Below are 14,419 nucleotides of genomic sequence, written 5' to 3'. Positions count from 1 at the left end.
CATTGCCCTAGCATTCATTCCTATAATTCCTTCACTATACAGTATCCTTCACTATACAGTAACTTATTTGTGTTTTGTCTAGAAGCTCTATCCAAAGTTGTTCAGTAGCTTCTATCTCCTGCATGCTATTTTCTTCAAAAGTTGTTCACAAGCTTTCTGACAACCAAAGAAAGAGAAGAGGAATATATTAATCTTAAATTCAATAAATTCATTAAAAAATCAAGAAGGATCTCTTTTCTGCCTAATTTTCTGCTAGATAATAATATTTAATTCAAAGTTGTTGTGTTTACATTTAAGCATAAGCCAGCATTTCGAAAAATCAGTTGAGATGTGCGACTTCCTAGGAAGCTTTAAAAATATCACTGAATCTCCACTTTACCAAACTGTTACAGAAATGAGTGCAATTTATGTTCGTGTTACACATAATGCTGCTTTATTTAAGTTTCCATTTAATGTTTGCTTGTTGCTGAACAATGGGTGTGTGTTTGGGGCTGTACCAGGCTGTTTAGTGGGGAAGAGCCACTGCCATGATGTTGCAGGACAAAGGGCAGCTCCAGGAACGGCTGTGATAAGCTGCATGTAGCCTGCAGGTCCCAGGTTGGACTTGCCTGCTCTAATGCCTTTGCTCCAGTTGGCCACTAAGTATCTTCAGCCTATCAATTTTCTATCATAGCAGCGTCATAAGCAGGATGTGTTAGCAGTCACAAAGGAGAAAAATCAAAGTAGGAGGCATTTGCCAAGGTCTCTTAATCTGAGGAATTAATAAAACAAGGAAGCTACAGCAAGCAAACTCATGTTTGTTTGTCTCATCTGAAAGCAGCCAGGCAGATACATTTCTTGAGTGCTGTAAAGTATGTCAATCTGAGAAACAAAAACTTCTGCTTCTTGCTGTCAGTTGCATTTCATACATGCAAATAAATATTACTTCTAATTTTTTTTTTTCTTCATGATAATCTGTAGTATTGGAACTAATATGCACAAACATTGCTTTGGGTAATGCCAAGTTCATGCTGGCAGTAGTAAAGTGAGAATCTGAAATTTAAAAAGTACATTTGTTTGGAAATTTTTGTTTCTGGAAATAAATATTACTTGAAAAGTTTTTCATCAACAGTTTTGTTAAGACACCCAACAGCATTCATGCCTATATAGTTTTTCTATGTTCTGAAGAATTCAGCTGGTTCTCGGGAACCACTGTATGAATCAGTAGGTTTCATATTGTAACATTTTAGCAAAATTTTATTGATGCATATTGTATGCTTTCATTTACATTTCACTGAATAAACCCTTTCGTGAATACAGGATGCATAGTTAGATTTCAAGGTGATGTGATTGTTGTTGTTTGCTTGTTTTTTTATGGAGTTGAGGATTTCTATACTATAGCTACAGCTTTGTTAACTCCCTGATGTTGGCAGAACAGGTAGTACCATGATATATTTCTGTCTTTATCAAATACTCTAAAATCATAAAGTGTTATTACAACATAGTATTGTTCACAGGAACATCTTGTGAGGACAGAATAAAAAACCAAAGGTCATACATCCACAATTCTGGGCATTGTGTTTCCATGCTATGATAACTTATCTTCAAGAAGAGCTGATGTTGCCATTATTTGTGACCCTGGAATACAGAAAGTATTGCACAACATTTTGTGTATATTTCATTTCAAATATACTTGTAGCAGGCTGTTTACCTCTAATGTTAATACTCACGAATTAAGACACACTCAATATCCAAGCAAATAAACCTGAGTAATGTATAAAGCCAAGAGGACAGTTTGATCTTTTGCATATCAACAGAATTAATTCATAATGAAAAGTAATTGTTTCAAAAGACAGTATTTCAGCACCTTGCAACATGAAAGATGGTAGAGTGATATGTATTTCATTTGTAGTGTCTGAACTATCACAGAATAACAGAGTAGTTGAGACTGGAAGGAAACTTTGAGATCAACTAGTCAAACCTCCCTTCTCAAGTGGAGTCCCCTAGAGCATGTTATCCAGGATTGTGTCCAGACAGCTTTTGAATAATATATGCAGGGAAGCAGACTACATAACTTCTCTGGGCATTCCCTTCCAGTGCTTGGTTACCTGCACAGTAGCTTTTCCTCATGTTCAGATGAACTTCTTGTGTTTCAGTTTGTTCCCATTGCCTCTTGTTTGCTTGGCACCACTCTGAAGATTCTAGCCCCATTCTCTTAATACCTCTCCTTCAGATACTTACCTACATTGATCAAGTACCTTCTGAGCCTTTGCTTCTCCAAAGTGTAGTGGCCCAGATGCCTCTATCTTTCCTTGCATGCTCCAATCCCATTAATGACTTTCATAGACCTTTATTGGACTCGCTCCAGAAGCTGTGTGTCTCTTTTACTAGGGGGTCCAGCACTATTTATAGTACTCTAGGTGAGACTTCACCAGAGCTGATGGGGGAGATGTTTTACCTCATTTGATCTGCTGGCAGTACTCTTTCTAATATAACCTAGTATACTATTGGCTTTCCTGAGCACTAGGGCACATTACTAGCTCATGGTCAACTTGATGTCAAGCAGAATTCACAGGTCCTTCTCTGCAGGGCTACTTTCCAGTAGTCCAGCCCCCAGTCTGTACTTCTGCATGGAAATATTCCTCCCCAGCTGCAGAACCCTGTAATTGCCTGTACAGAATTTCAAGAGAAATTCTGTCCACCCATCTCTCTAACCTGTTGAGATTGTTGTGAATGGCAGCACAGTCTTCTGTGCTATCAGCCCTCTTCCCAGCTTTGCATCATCAGCAAACTTGTTGAGGATGCAATCTACCCTACCAATCTACCCTTTACCCAAGTCTCTGATGAATAAAATAAACAATACTGGACCCAGTTCTCTATGCTGAACAATCCCAGCTTTGTCAGCCTGGCTAAAGAGAGATGCTTCAGCACTCTGATAATCTTTGTGGCCTCCACTAGACCCACTCCAATAACTCCATGTTTTTCCTGTGCTCGGGGCCCCACACCCAGATTCAATATTTCAGATGAGGCCTCACGAGAACAGAGTATATGGGGGCAGTCACCTCCCATACCTTGCTAGCAGGTCCTCCTTTGTTACAGCCCAGTGTACACTGCTGGCTCATGTCTAGCTTTTCACACACAAGGACCCACAAGTCCTTCTCCATAGGATTGTTCTCAGTAAGTTCTTCTCCTAGTCTACACACATATCTGGGAATGCCCCAACCCAAGTGCAATATTTTGTTGAACCTTATTAGGTTCAACATGGACCCCTTTCTCAAGATTCTTCAGATCATCTTGAATGACATCCCTTCCTTCTACTGTATCAGCTGCACATCTCAGCTTAGTGTTATCTGCAAACTTGCTTGAATGACCTCAATTCCACTATCTATGTCACTTGTGCAGATGGTAAAGAGGACTGGTCCCAAAACAGTCTCTCAGGGAGTGCCACTTATGACTAGCTTCTACCTGAACATAGAGCCATTGAACACAACCTTCTGGGTGTGACAATCCAACCAATTCTTCATTCATCAAATAGTCCATGCTCAAATCCATCTCTTTCCAATTTTGAAATAAGGTTGTGGTGCAAAACCATGTCAAAAGCCTTGCAGAAGTTTGGATAGACAACACCAGTTACTTCTTTTCTGTCCACAGATCCCATCATTCCATCTTATAGTGAAATCGTAGAATAGTAGAATCATTAAGACTGGAAAAGACCACTGAGATCATCTAGTCAACTGCTAACCCATCACTACCATACCCATTAAACCATGTCATAGAAATCTGCCAGATTGATCAGTCATGATCTGCCCTTTGTGATGCTGTACTGGCTGTCTTAAGTCACCTCCTCATCTCATATGTGCCTTAACATGGCTTCCAGGAATATCTGCTACATGATCTTCCCAGGCAGAGACATGAGGCTTACTGGCCTATAGATTGCCAGGTCTTCCATTCTTCCTTTCTGAAAAAATGGGAGTGATGTTTCCCTTTTTCCAGTCACTGGGGACTTCATCTGACAGTCATAACTTTTCAAATATGATGGAAAGTGACTTGGCAAGCACACTAGCTAGCTCCTTCAAGACCCTGGGGTGCTTGTTGCAAGGATTTTCAAGAGAAGATAACGGCAGGACATGGGAAAATGGTTTTAAGTTGAACAAGAGAAGATTTGGATATCAGAGATATAAGATTTGGAAGGTTGGATATCAGTGGGAAACTCTTTACCGAGAGAGTGGTGAGATGCTGGAATTGGCTGCCCAGAGAGGTTGTGGGTACCCCATACCCAGAGGTGTTCAAGGCCAGGTCAGATGGGGGCCTGGGCAGCCTGGTCCACATTAGATATGGTCTCCTGTCCCCTTTTCTTGATTTCTTATTGATAGGAATGCATCATTCTTGAGAATGGAGAAAGTGTTGCTTGAATACTAATGAACTGTCTTGGACTCCTTTTTCTTTTAGGGCCCCTTTCCTTTAAATTCTTCCACTATGGTCCCTGGACAGATCAAAGTTAGCTCTCCTGAAATCCCGGGTTGTGATCTTATTGTATTGCTCCACTTCCTCTTCACAGGATACTGAATTCCACAATCCTATGGTCACTGCAGCCAAGGATGTCCCAAGCCTTCACATTTCCAATCAGTGCTTCCTTGTTTGCTAGTACAAGGTCCAGCAGCACATCCTTCCTCATTGGCTCCTCCATCTGTATGTCAGTTTTGTATATAGAGTCAGTATATAGAGCCAGTATATAGAGCCAGCCATAAAACAAACAAATGTTTTATCATATTTGAAATAGCTGTATGAATATTGGTTTAAATATTATTTGTTACTTTACTTTTCTTCAGCAGTTTAAAAGTATTTCAAATATATTGATTAATCCTTGCTGTACCTTGGAAAGAGATACAAATAATAATCTCTTCCTCCTTACAAAAAAGTGAAAGAACCTCATTTTTTTTTTTTGACAGTCTTACTCTCTAAATTGTAAAATTTTAAATCATAAATCTAAAGAACTCAATCTGTTTAACTAGTCGATCTTGTTTTCCAGACTTGCAATCCATTCCACTATAATTCTGCCACTGATCTACTTTATAATAGTAAGGAAAAATCCTTTTCGATTTGCCATGGGGATGGCTCAGGCACTTCTGACAGCCCTCATGATTTCTTCCAGGTAAACAAAAAGATTTATCTTCTGTAATGTTCTTAGTACTAATTGCATTATTTGTACTCTGATTTTATTACCACTTTGTTAAACAACCTGATTTCACCTGGACAATTGTAAATTCCATGGAAGTTGAAATGCTACGTTTCTGCAGTACCCAAAATGACAGTACAGATTGCAGTGAAGCTCTGCTGGCCTTTTACAAAACTAGAATCTGCCCTTTGCAACATATCTTCAGGAAATAGTTTTTTTGCCATTCTATACTCACAAATCTTGATGTCAAGCAGAATTCACAGGTCCTTCTCTGCAGGGCTACTTTTCAGTAGTCCAGCCCCCAGCCTATACTTGTGCATGGGATTATTCCTTCCCAGATGTAGAACCCTGTAGTCTACTTCAAAGTTACATACATAGTGAATATTTTAATGCTTAATTAAGACTTTGTTATTTCCTCCCACAATTAGAAGAAAGAGCAAAGCTTACATTGCTTTAAAACTCAACTCTTAAGTTTCATAATGTAGCCTTCCTATCTGATGTAGATCTCCTTTTGTTTCTTAGAGCAAATCAGGCTCTCAGAAAAAGGAAAGATAAAGGATATGGTACACCCCTACTTGCATTTACTTTTTGTGTTTATTTATGTGCCAGTTCAGCAACTTTGCCCGTCACCTTCCGATGTGCAGAAGAAAAAAACTTCATTGACAAAAGAATTACCAGATTTGTACTTCCAGTTGGAGCTACTATCAACATGGATGGCACAGCTCTCTACGAGGCAGTAGCAGCTGTATTTATTGCACAACTGAATGACTTGGAACTAGATATTGGCCAGATAGTTACCATTAGGTAAGACTAAGCTTATCACATAAATTTTGTTGATGTTGTGTTGCTGTGGGTTTTTTTTTTAATTTTTATTTTTTATTTTTTTAGTAATGAATTCTATATTTACTTTGGATAGCTCATGGAAAAAAGTTGAAACTATCACTCAAACCATAGTAAAATCCAGAAACATTGTCTTTTCTTATTCCATGACCTTGCCTATGTGACCTGATGAGGAGGTAGGATGGGCCAGGATGTGCAGCATTGTTCTGGAAAATGCCATTAGTTTCAAACAAAACACTTGGAAACCTAACTCTTCCTGGGATCTATCTAATTTGTGGGTTAGATATACATTTACCTATGTATTAACATTTGTTACTGTAACAACTGATTGCCTGCCCATGAGATATGTGTTCTCCTACACAGTGTCTGAGATGGCACTGATTTCCCCTGTACTCAGCACTAGTGAGGCTGCATCTCGAATACTGTGTCCAGTTTTGGGCCCCTCACTGCAAGAAAGACATTGAGGCCCTGGAACGTGTTCAAAGGAGGGCAGCAAAGCTGGTGAGGGGTCCAGAACAGAGGCCATATGAGGAGAGGCTGAAGGAGCTGAGAATGTTCAGCCTGGAGAAGAGGAGGCTCAGGGGAGACCTCATTGCTCTCTATAACTTCCTGAAGGGAGGTTGTGGTGAGCTGGGGTCAGCCTCTTTTCTCATGTCGTTAGTGATACGATAGAGGGAATGGTTTCAAACTACGGCAGGGGAGATTCAGGCTGGACTTTAGGAAGTATTACTTTCCAGAAAGGGTGGTCAGGCACTGGAATGGACTGCCCAGGGAGGTGGTGGAGTCACCGACCCTGGGGGTGTTCAAGGAAAGGCTGGATGTTGTGTTGAGGGACATGGTTTAGTGGGAGCTACTGGGAATAGGTGAACAGTTGGACTGGATGATCTTTTAGGTCTTTTCCAACCTTGGTGATTCTATGATTCTATGATTCTATGATTCTATGATTCTATGATTCTATGATTCAAACACACCTCATAGTCTTGTTCCCGAACCAGGTAGATAATGCTCCACAGAAAAACTAGAACATAAGAACAGCTTTCTGGTAGTGAAATATGTCTATTTGTGTCAGAAAATAGAGTTTCTGTAAGCAACACTTACTCTGAATGTTTTTTCCTGGCTTTATTTGGGATTTAGTGTCACAGCTACAGCAGCCAGCATTGGAGCTGCTGGTGTTCCCCAAGCTGGACTTGTCACCATGGTGATTGTTCTGAGCGCTGTTGGCCTGCCAGCTGAAGACGTTACTCTGATCATTGCAGTTGACTGGCTTCTGTAAGTTTAAAGCACTTAGTATTAGATTATTATTTTTTTAAAATGTTTACACAAGCATGTGGGTCTGCATGAGAAGACAGTAAATCATGTCCTATAGGTCTGCAGTAGAAATTGAACGAATATTCTTCTTATGGTTGGTTATAACAGTAGCTTTAATTCTGACAGAAATCCTGCAGCATGAAATGGCAGATATTAATCTCACATCCAGAGGTGCTGTTTAACCAGTGGACACAGTGGTCTTTGATTCTATATGCACACACACTGCAGACTGTATGTCTATTCTGCCAGTATTACTTTGCTAGGGTTCTTCTATACCGAGCCCCATAACCAGCAGGTGCACACTTGCAAACTTGGAAAGCGTTTGTTATACCTGATCCCAACTACTTCACTGGAGCACATAAAGAGCACATAAAAACCTCTCAGTTGCATTAAGCCCTTTTTGAAGGGAGGCATTTAACCTAAAGTCTTCTGTGTTCAACTTAGACATTTTTATGTTACTTCTGCAAAAGGAAATCAGTGTCCAACTTTCTCCCATGATTTACTGGGAAAGAACAACAAGATTTCTTATTTTAGGACTATAGTTTATAATAAAGCTTTTTTTCTCTCCCAAAGTGTCTGTGCTGTAATGCTCAGAATGAGATCTCATTAATTTGCATTAACTCAACATTAACTCACCAGTACCAGTGCAGAGATAAAAATCATTTTGTGTCTTTGCACTTCCTTTTCTTATACTTACATTTACCTTCAAAGTAAAACCATCTATTTTCCCTATCCATGTTTCCCAATAATTTTCTTGAAGGATTTGTTGGCCTGCAGCCTATGTATTTCACAGATAAACTTATTTGATTTGATTGTTTAACTCAGTTTCACAAGATGTGGGGAGAAGCCTTGATCTCCAGTAGAGCAAGACTGAAAAGAATTCAAGAATCAACTCAATTGCAATATAACATTATTTTTCAAGAAAACCCCAAAAAATCAAACAGCTCCAATTACAGTGCATTCTCTCCATGAGCTGTCTGCAACAATGTCTAATAGGTTTGTTTGCCATACTGCACAGTCATTTAGTTTTCTCAAGCTTTTTTCTAGTCATTTAGTTTGGCTAAGGATAGGGAAGATCTGTACAAGCCAGTGGCTTAGAGAAGGCATAAAAAAGAAAAGTGAGAACAGAAAAATTGCGTGTTGATACCATTCCCCAGCCTCAAGGAAGCTGTTACTCAGAGTTCTTAAGATAGAGGTGGTTTTTTTTGTTTGTTTTTTTGTTTTTCTTAACAGTTCTCATTGGATTTCTTTTTACGTTAAATTTTCTTATTGCACTTTGAAGCATCCATAAGTTATGTGAAGATGAATTCCACAATCTTTCAACGTGTTGTATAGAATGTATTTTGCTTTGTTTTTTTCAGAACACTTCCCGATCATTTTATTTGATACCCTCTAATTCCTTTATAGAAGTGAGATTGACAGAAAAAGAGAATAGTCATTCCTAAATTCCACCACAGACATAATATTATGGACCCTTTCTTTTCTCTAGGTTAGAAGTTTGAAGTTCTTAGACACATTTAGGTGTTCCATGAATGAACTACCTGTTCCACCATGACACAGATGAATAATTGGAACCATCTCTTAATTCCAACTGAGATATTTTTTCAGATGAGAGTGTTTAGCTGTACAAAGAAAATTAAAGATTAATTACATGTACCAAGGGTCATTGGCAGTGCATTTGCACCTCAGCAGACAGAATACGTTTCTTGATGCCATGTAGATTATTAACACTTGCCTTTTGTACTTCATGCCTAAAATGCATTATTTTGAAACCTGCTAGTAGTGTCTCATTAACAGTCCTCTAGTTAATTCTGAACTTACGAAAGTTTTATTACATAACCTTGAAGACATCTTCCACGTTTTTAATAAAGAGGTAGAATAGAAATATTATGCAAGATGAGTTTCCACTGTGGCTCACTTGTCACAGTACTCCTACCAGAATTTTATTTCACTTCCTTTCCTTATCAGTTACTTCCCTTCCATATGGAGAATACACATGGGGTTGTATACATGGTGTTGTTCAGCAGCTGTTGTAGAAAAACATGTTTTGGACTGCTTCACTTCAGTGTTGTTTTTGACAAATCCCATGGCAATTTACAAAATTTACTATCTTGCATGATTTTCAGGCTTTTCTGCCAAGTAGTGGCAGATTATTTTTTCTCCTGATAGAAAAAATCAGAAGTAGAAAAGTATCACATTCCTTAACGTATCAAGAAAACTTTGTACTTCAACCCTTTAACAAGGCTTTGGGCCAGAATACTAAGCACTCCTCTGGCTGAGGAAATGACTGTCAAAAAGACAGAACACACAATGTGGACTCTTCTGCTTTTTTTTACCGCAGTCTTTCCTCCCATCAAAAGTGGCCTCATCACAAAGTGAACCAACTGTGCAGCATACTTAGGGGCCTGAGAAAAACTCCCCATAAGACCCTTCAAGACTGCGCACAGCCCTTTGGTTGCTGCTGTTAATAGACCAGTGATGTGACTTAAAATTTTACACATCCTGTACAAAGCCCTTAATTTGGGAAGTCACTCCTCATTCTACAACATTTTTTATTTTAGTTCTAGAATTATACAGCATCTGTTTTGCGGGGGAAAAAAAAAGCTATTGTAGAAAGTTAGCCACTTTCTACAATAACTTACATTTACTAAAAGGATTTTCTAAGTAACACACAGAATGATTTGCCTGAGCTTTTTATTCCGTAGAGATCGATTCAGAACAATGGTGAATGTCTTGGGAGATGCCTTTGGTACTGGGATAGTGGAGAAGCTCTCTAAAAAGGAACTGGAACAGATGGATGTTTCCTCTGATGTCAACATAGTCAACCCTTTTGCCTTGGAAACTACAATACTTGATAATGATGAAACAGAGACCAAGAAATCATACATCAATGGAGGCTTTGCTGTAGATAAATCTGACACCATATCCTTCACGCAGACATCTCAGTTCTAAAGCCAGTAGCTTTCAGATGAAAGAGAAGCACTACAGGACATGGCTATATGCAAGATCTTTAAAAGCTTGAAGGAATATTGAGAATGAATTATGTCTCGCACATATATGATTTACTGTAGAGACTCTGATCCTCATCACCAATTCTGCCCCCTTCTGATCATCTCTCAGCAATTTGAATTCACTACTTTTGATCCTTGTAGAAGACAAAGACAGATATTTTTTTTTTTAAGTATATACTATTGCTGAGGATATGAAATGCCTCTTTGGATTCAGCATGCTCGTAAGTGGGGATTAATAGCTGGAATAGCCAAATGTGTTTTTCTCAGGAGTAGCACAGCATTCCACATCTCACCTGCATTATGAAACACCTGTATGAAGACTGTTTTAACATCTTTGCCTTCTAAAAGCATCGCACAAGACACCTACTGTATCTTGATCACATGCCAAAAGACTCATTTCTGCAGCTGAGAGGTCACCACTAGGGCAGATTGATTTAGAAAAAATTCAGAAACCCGCGAGGCTGTGTAATAAGGATTGTATTGCAAACAAGGTTTCATTTTTTAATCATTAAATAATTGGGCACAGAAAAGTTTCCATTGTTTGTATAGCCACGTTTCTCCATGTCTTTCATGTAAATGCCATCCACTGGCACTGGCTTTCAGAGGTGAACCAAAATGCTGTGGGCTTAACATTCTTGTATTTGAATGGGTTTAAAAAAGTGAAACTTCTCAAGTTTAGGTGCTTTAGTGACAGTCTGATACATTTCCATTAGAAACAATAGTAAGTTAGATTACCTTTGACCATTACGAAATATTAAAAAGCCCAAAGTAGGCAGAGTTCTCAAAGATAAAAATAGACTATAAAGTAATATGGAATGCGGATACTAAAGCTTTACTCCTTAGAACAAAAATAATTATAGTATGAAGAGTTTAGGAGGCATGCCTTGTTATAGAAAGCAGCCACTGTCAGTAAGCTTTTTACACAGTTTGTGTAAACATCAAGTTTGCAGCTGCAACATTACTACAGTGCCAACATATCAGACAAATTGTATCTCATGAAACCTATCTTAACCCAGGAAGTCATGTGTTCTCATGGCTTTCTGTAGGATAATAAGCACTAAGAATTTCCTCATGAGAAATCTGTTTTCTAACACATTTTATACAAGATTTCCATGGTGCAAAGACCACTCTCTCTAGGGGAGATCCTGTATCAAATGTTTTGCCTTGCATATTACAGTTTGTTATCAAGTTTATTTGTAAACTGAATTCTTTGTAAGTAAAGTTGTGGTAAGCCTATGAGTGTATGCTAACAAAAACCTTTCAGGTACCTGCAGTGTTATATACTCAAGTCAGGCCTAGCTCTTGTATTTAAGTAAATCAGAAGTGTGCCAAAGAGAACTGATTAAGAAGAAAATATTTACTGTAGGTTTTCATAAATTGCACCTTAAAACAACAAGTCAATAAGATGTAATGCTGTATTTAAATTAAGTATTGTAATCGATACAGAAAAGTACTAGTTTATACATTAAAAGGAAAATTTACAGACTGAGTACATTATACTTTTTACCAGTGCATAAATAGTTTGAAACAGTCTTCATTTGTGCAGCTTTGCTTACAAGAAGAAAGAAAACACCAGTATCCACAAAGTGTACAATCTATGTCTTGTCTTTGCTTTTTAAAGTCACCTTTCTACAATCACCCCATTATGTAGTCATCTATTAACATGTACTGTGAATTGTGTTCCTAACATGCTTTAAATAAATAATTTTCTCCTTCACTGTTGCTTTATACTCCAATCCTCTATGCACTGCAGAGTACTGAGTTCCTTTAGCTAGGACAGGAAAGACAAAATTGGGTGAATCTGTGATTTCTGGAATTGTCATTGGTGACTCAGCTGTAGTTTTGGCATGAGTTAGTAGCATTTTTCAGTAAAATAATTACATTATTCTTGGAAAAACACAGCACTGAGCAAGCAAACTCATCTACTATGGAGGATATAAGCTGGGGGTACTTTTTTAAACACATGCTAAGTAACAGATTATTTATTTATATGGATCAGATTAAGGATTGCTGGTGCTTTGTTGCCATTCATTCTCTACTTGGGCACCCTGAAAATACCGTTAAGTCTGAAGATATTTCTCCTAACATGATTTTGATTATATACCTTTTTGCAAAGCAGGAGATACCCTTCACAGGCTTTTCTCCACAGCCTTCTGGCCTGGAGCTATCAAAGAGCAGTCCCACCAGAAAAGCATCTTCAGATTGAAGGCCTTTCAGGCATGGTTTGCAACAAAGATTGTAACAGGATCTTTGAGGCTCATGAAGCTATGGCAGGACTGAACGTGTTACTTTAAACAATGTAAGGCAAGATTACCCACTCATGCGTCACTGTTAAAATACTTTGGGATTTGTAGTTGACTTTCTAACACTGAGCAAAGAAAGCACCTGGAGATCCCTATCAGCACCACAGCAGTTCACCTACTGTTTACCAGCTGTTCACCAGTGCACACACAGTCAGGGTGTGCAGGTCACTTGTTCTCTCACCTTCCTGGTTAAGAGCAGGAATGGCCCATCTGGCCACCTAGAAAGCAGCCAATAGCTGCTCCAGAATGGCTGCTAGCTGTGGTCCTGCCCACCAACTTCTTGGTTTCATGCTGATCTGACTACCTGAAATGGACAGCAGAGCACCCCATACCACTTGGCTGGCAAGATGCTGAGCAGTGTGAAGTGCGCAGCTGCTGCTGCAGCTGCTGCTGCTGCTGGAGGTGGTGGACTGCTGAGGAGTGCCTTCATACTGCAACTCTTCCTAGCTACCTGCTGGAGGTGCTGTGCAGAGTTGTTTCAATCTGTGTTTCACATTGGAAAGCTGCTGCATTGTGAAACTTAGTAACCTATATATTTTTGGACTGCTCTGCCATAGTCTTTGTGGTCAACTGTTTTAGAGGCTGTCATCTTCTCAGGTATTCCACTGCCCCCTTTGGAGAGGTACGTGCTCAGATGACGATATATATATATTTCTGTACAGTTTTACTGAGTATAGATGCTGTGATAAAGAAGGCTTGTGAACAAGGTGTGCTTGCAGACAAGTGATGCAATGGCTTCCAAATTCCTCTCTGATTGATGTTTGTACTTTGTAAACTCTCACCAAATAAGGCTTTGGTTACAAAGGTCACTCGATAATTTTAACTTAGAAATTTTGGACTTAGTGTGCAGGCATAATAGGCTAATCAATACAAACTTCTCTGCCCTGAGTGGCATAAAGCTGGAGTTAGTTGCACATCCAATTCATGATACAAAGGGGAGTCGCATACAAGGGGGAACATATGTTAGGCAGATCGTGAAGTTGTAACCTCCAAAAGCTTCAGCCAGTGAGTGAAGGAGGAGGGACTATGCTGTTGGGAGATGGGAATAAAAACAGAAGGCTGTGCCCTCTGATATTTTGAGACTTTGGAGACTGTCCTTGTGGACTCTTCTTTTATTTGAATAAAGAAAACTGAAGACTCTCCTCTGTCTCTTTTTGGGATAAATACAATTGAGCAAGCTTATTTGAGCAAAATTTTTCCTAACAGTTTGGGAGTTTGTTCGGGATCATTTCACCCTCTGAGGTTGGTTAGCATTTGGGTGAACTGATGGATGCCTTCACTGATTTATGGCGATTGGCTCACTATGGGGGCCACTTGGGGATTGATTGGGTTCTCAGTACCATCCCAGAAACAGATGGAACAATGGACTGGGAAGTCTGTGAAGAGAGAAGAAAAAGATAAAGGAGGAGCTGAAGACTCTGAAAAGAAGTATACTGGTGAGTTGAAATGGGAACTGTGGGGAACAAAAAGGGAGAGAGTGGTAGTAAGTTGAAGAAAGGCAAGAGGGATGACAATCCCTCAGTACTCCTGGATAAAGCCTTAGGAATTATGTCAAAGTTCTGGAGTAGCCAGAGACATAGTACAGGACAAGGAAAAAATATAAACAATGGCTGGAGCGATGGTTCAGTTACTACAGCCTCCTTGGGGAGGAGTGCAGGGCCAGTAAGACTGCAAGGCAAAGGGGTTGGGAGACTCCTGAGGGCTAGAGGAGTTGAACATCCTGCAAGGTGGGAATCTCCTTGACCTAAGCTAGAAAGGGATCAGTGTTGGAGACATGATTTCAGAAACTGTCTGCAAAGGCA

The 14,419-nt window shown here is 39.3% G+C and overlaps 1 protein-coding gene across 1 annotated transcript in view; it reads left to right on the top strand.

Moving 5' to 3' along the window:
* Nucleotides 1-12,031, top strand: part of SLC1A1 (solute carrier family 1 member 1) — a 52,851-nt gene extending 40,820 nt beyond the window's left edge. Inside the window, exons 9-12 of the mRNA XM_052700944.1 lie at nucleotides 5,009-5,131; nucleotides 5,765-5,959; nucleotides 7,130-7,264; nucleotides 10,009-12,031. Of these exons, the coding sequence (XP_052556904.1) occupies nucleotides 5,009-5,131; nucleotides 5,765-5,959; nucleotides 7,130-7,264; nucleotides 10,009-10,255 (700 nt within the window). The 3' untranslated portion in view covers nucleotides 10,256-12,031. The remainder of the gene's footprint in view (nucleotides 1-5,008; nucleotides 5,132-5,764; nucleotides 5,960-7,129; nucleotides 7,265-10,008) is intronic.
* The last annotated feature ends 2,388 nt before the right edge of the window (nucleotides 12,032-14,419 follow it).

This window comes from Tympanuchus pallidicinctus, unplaced genomic scaffold (genome assembly GCF_026119805.1).
Source record: "Tympanuchus pallidicinctus isolate F22 unplaced genomic scaffold, pur_lepc_1.0 scaffold4, whole genome shotgun sequence".
NCBI classification, from domain to species: Eukaryota; Metazoa; Chordata; class Aves; order Galliformes; family Phasianidae; genus Tympanuchus; species Tympanuchus pallidicinctus.
This window is presented reverse-complemented; position numbering and strand designations above follow the sequence as displayed.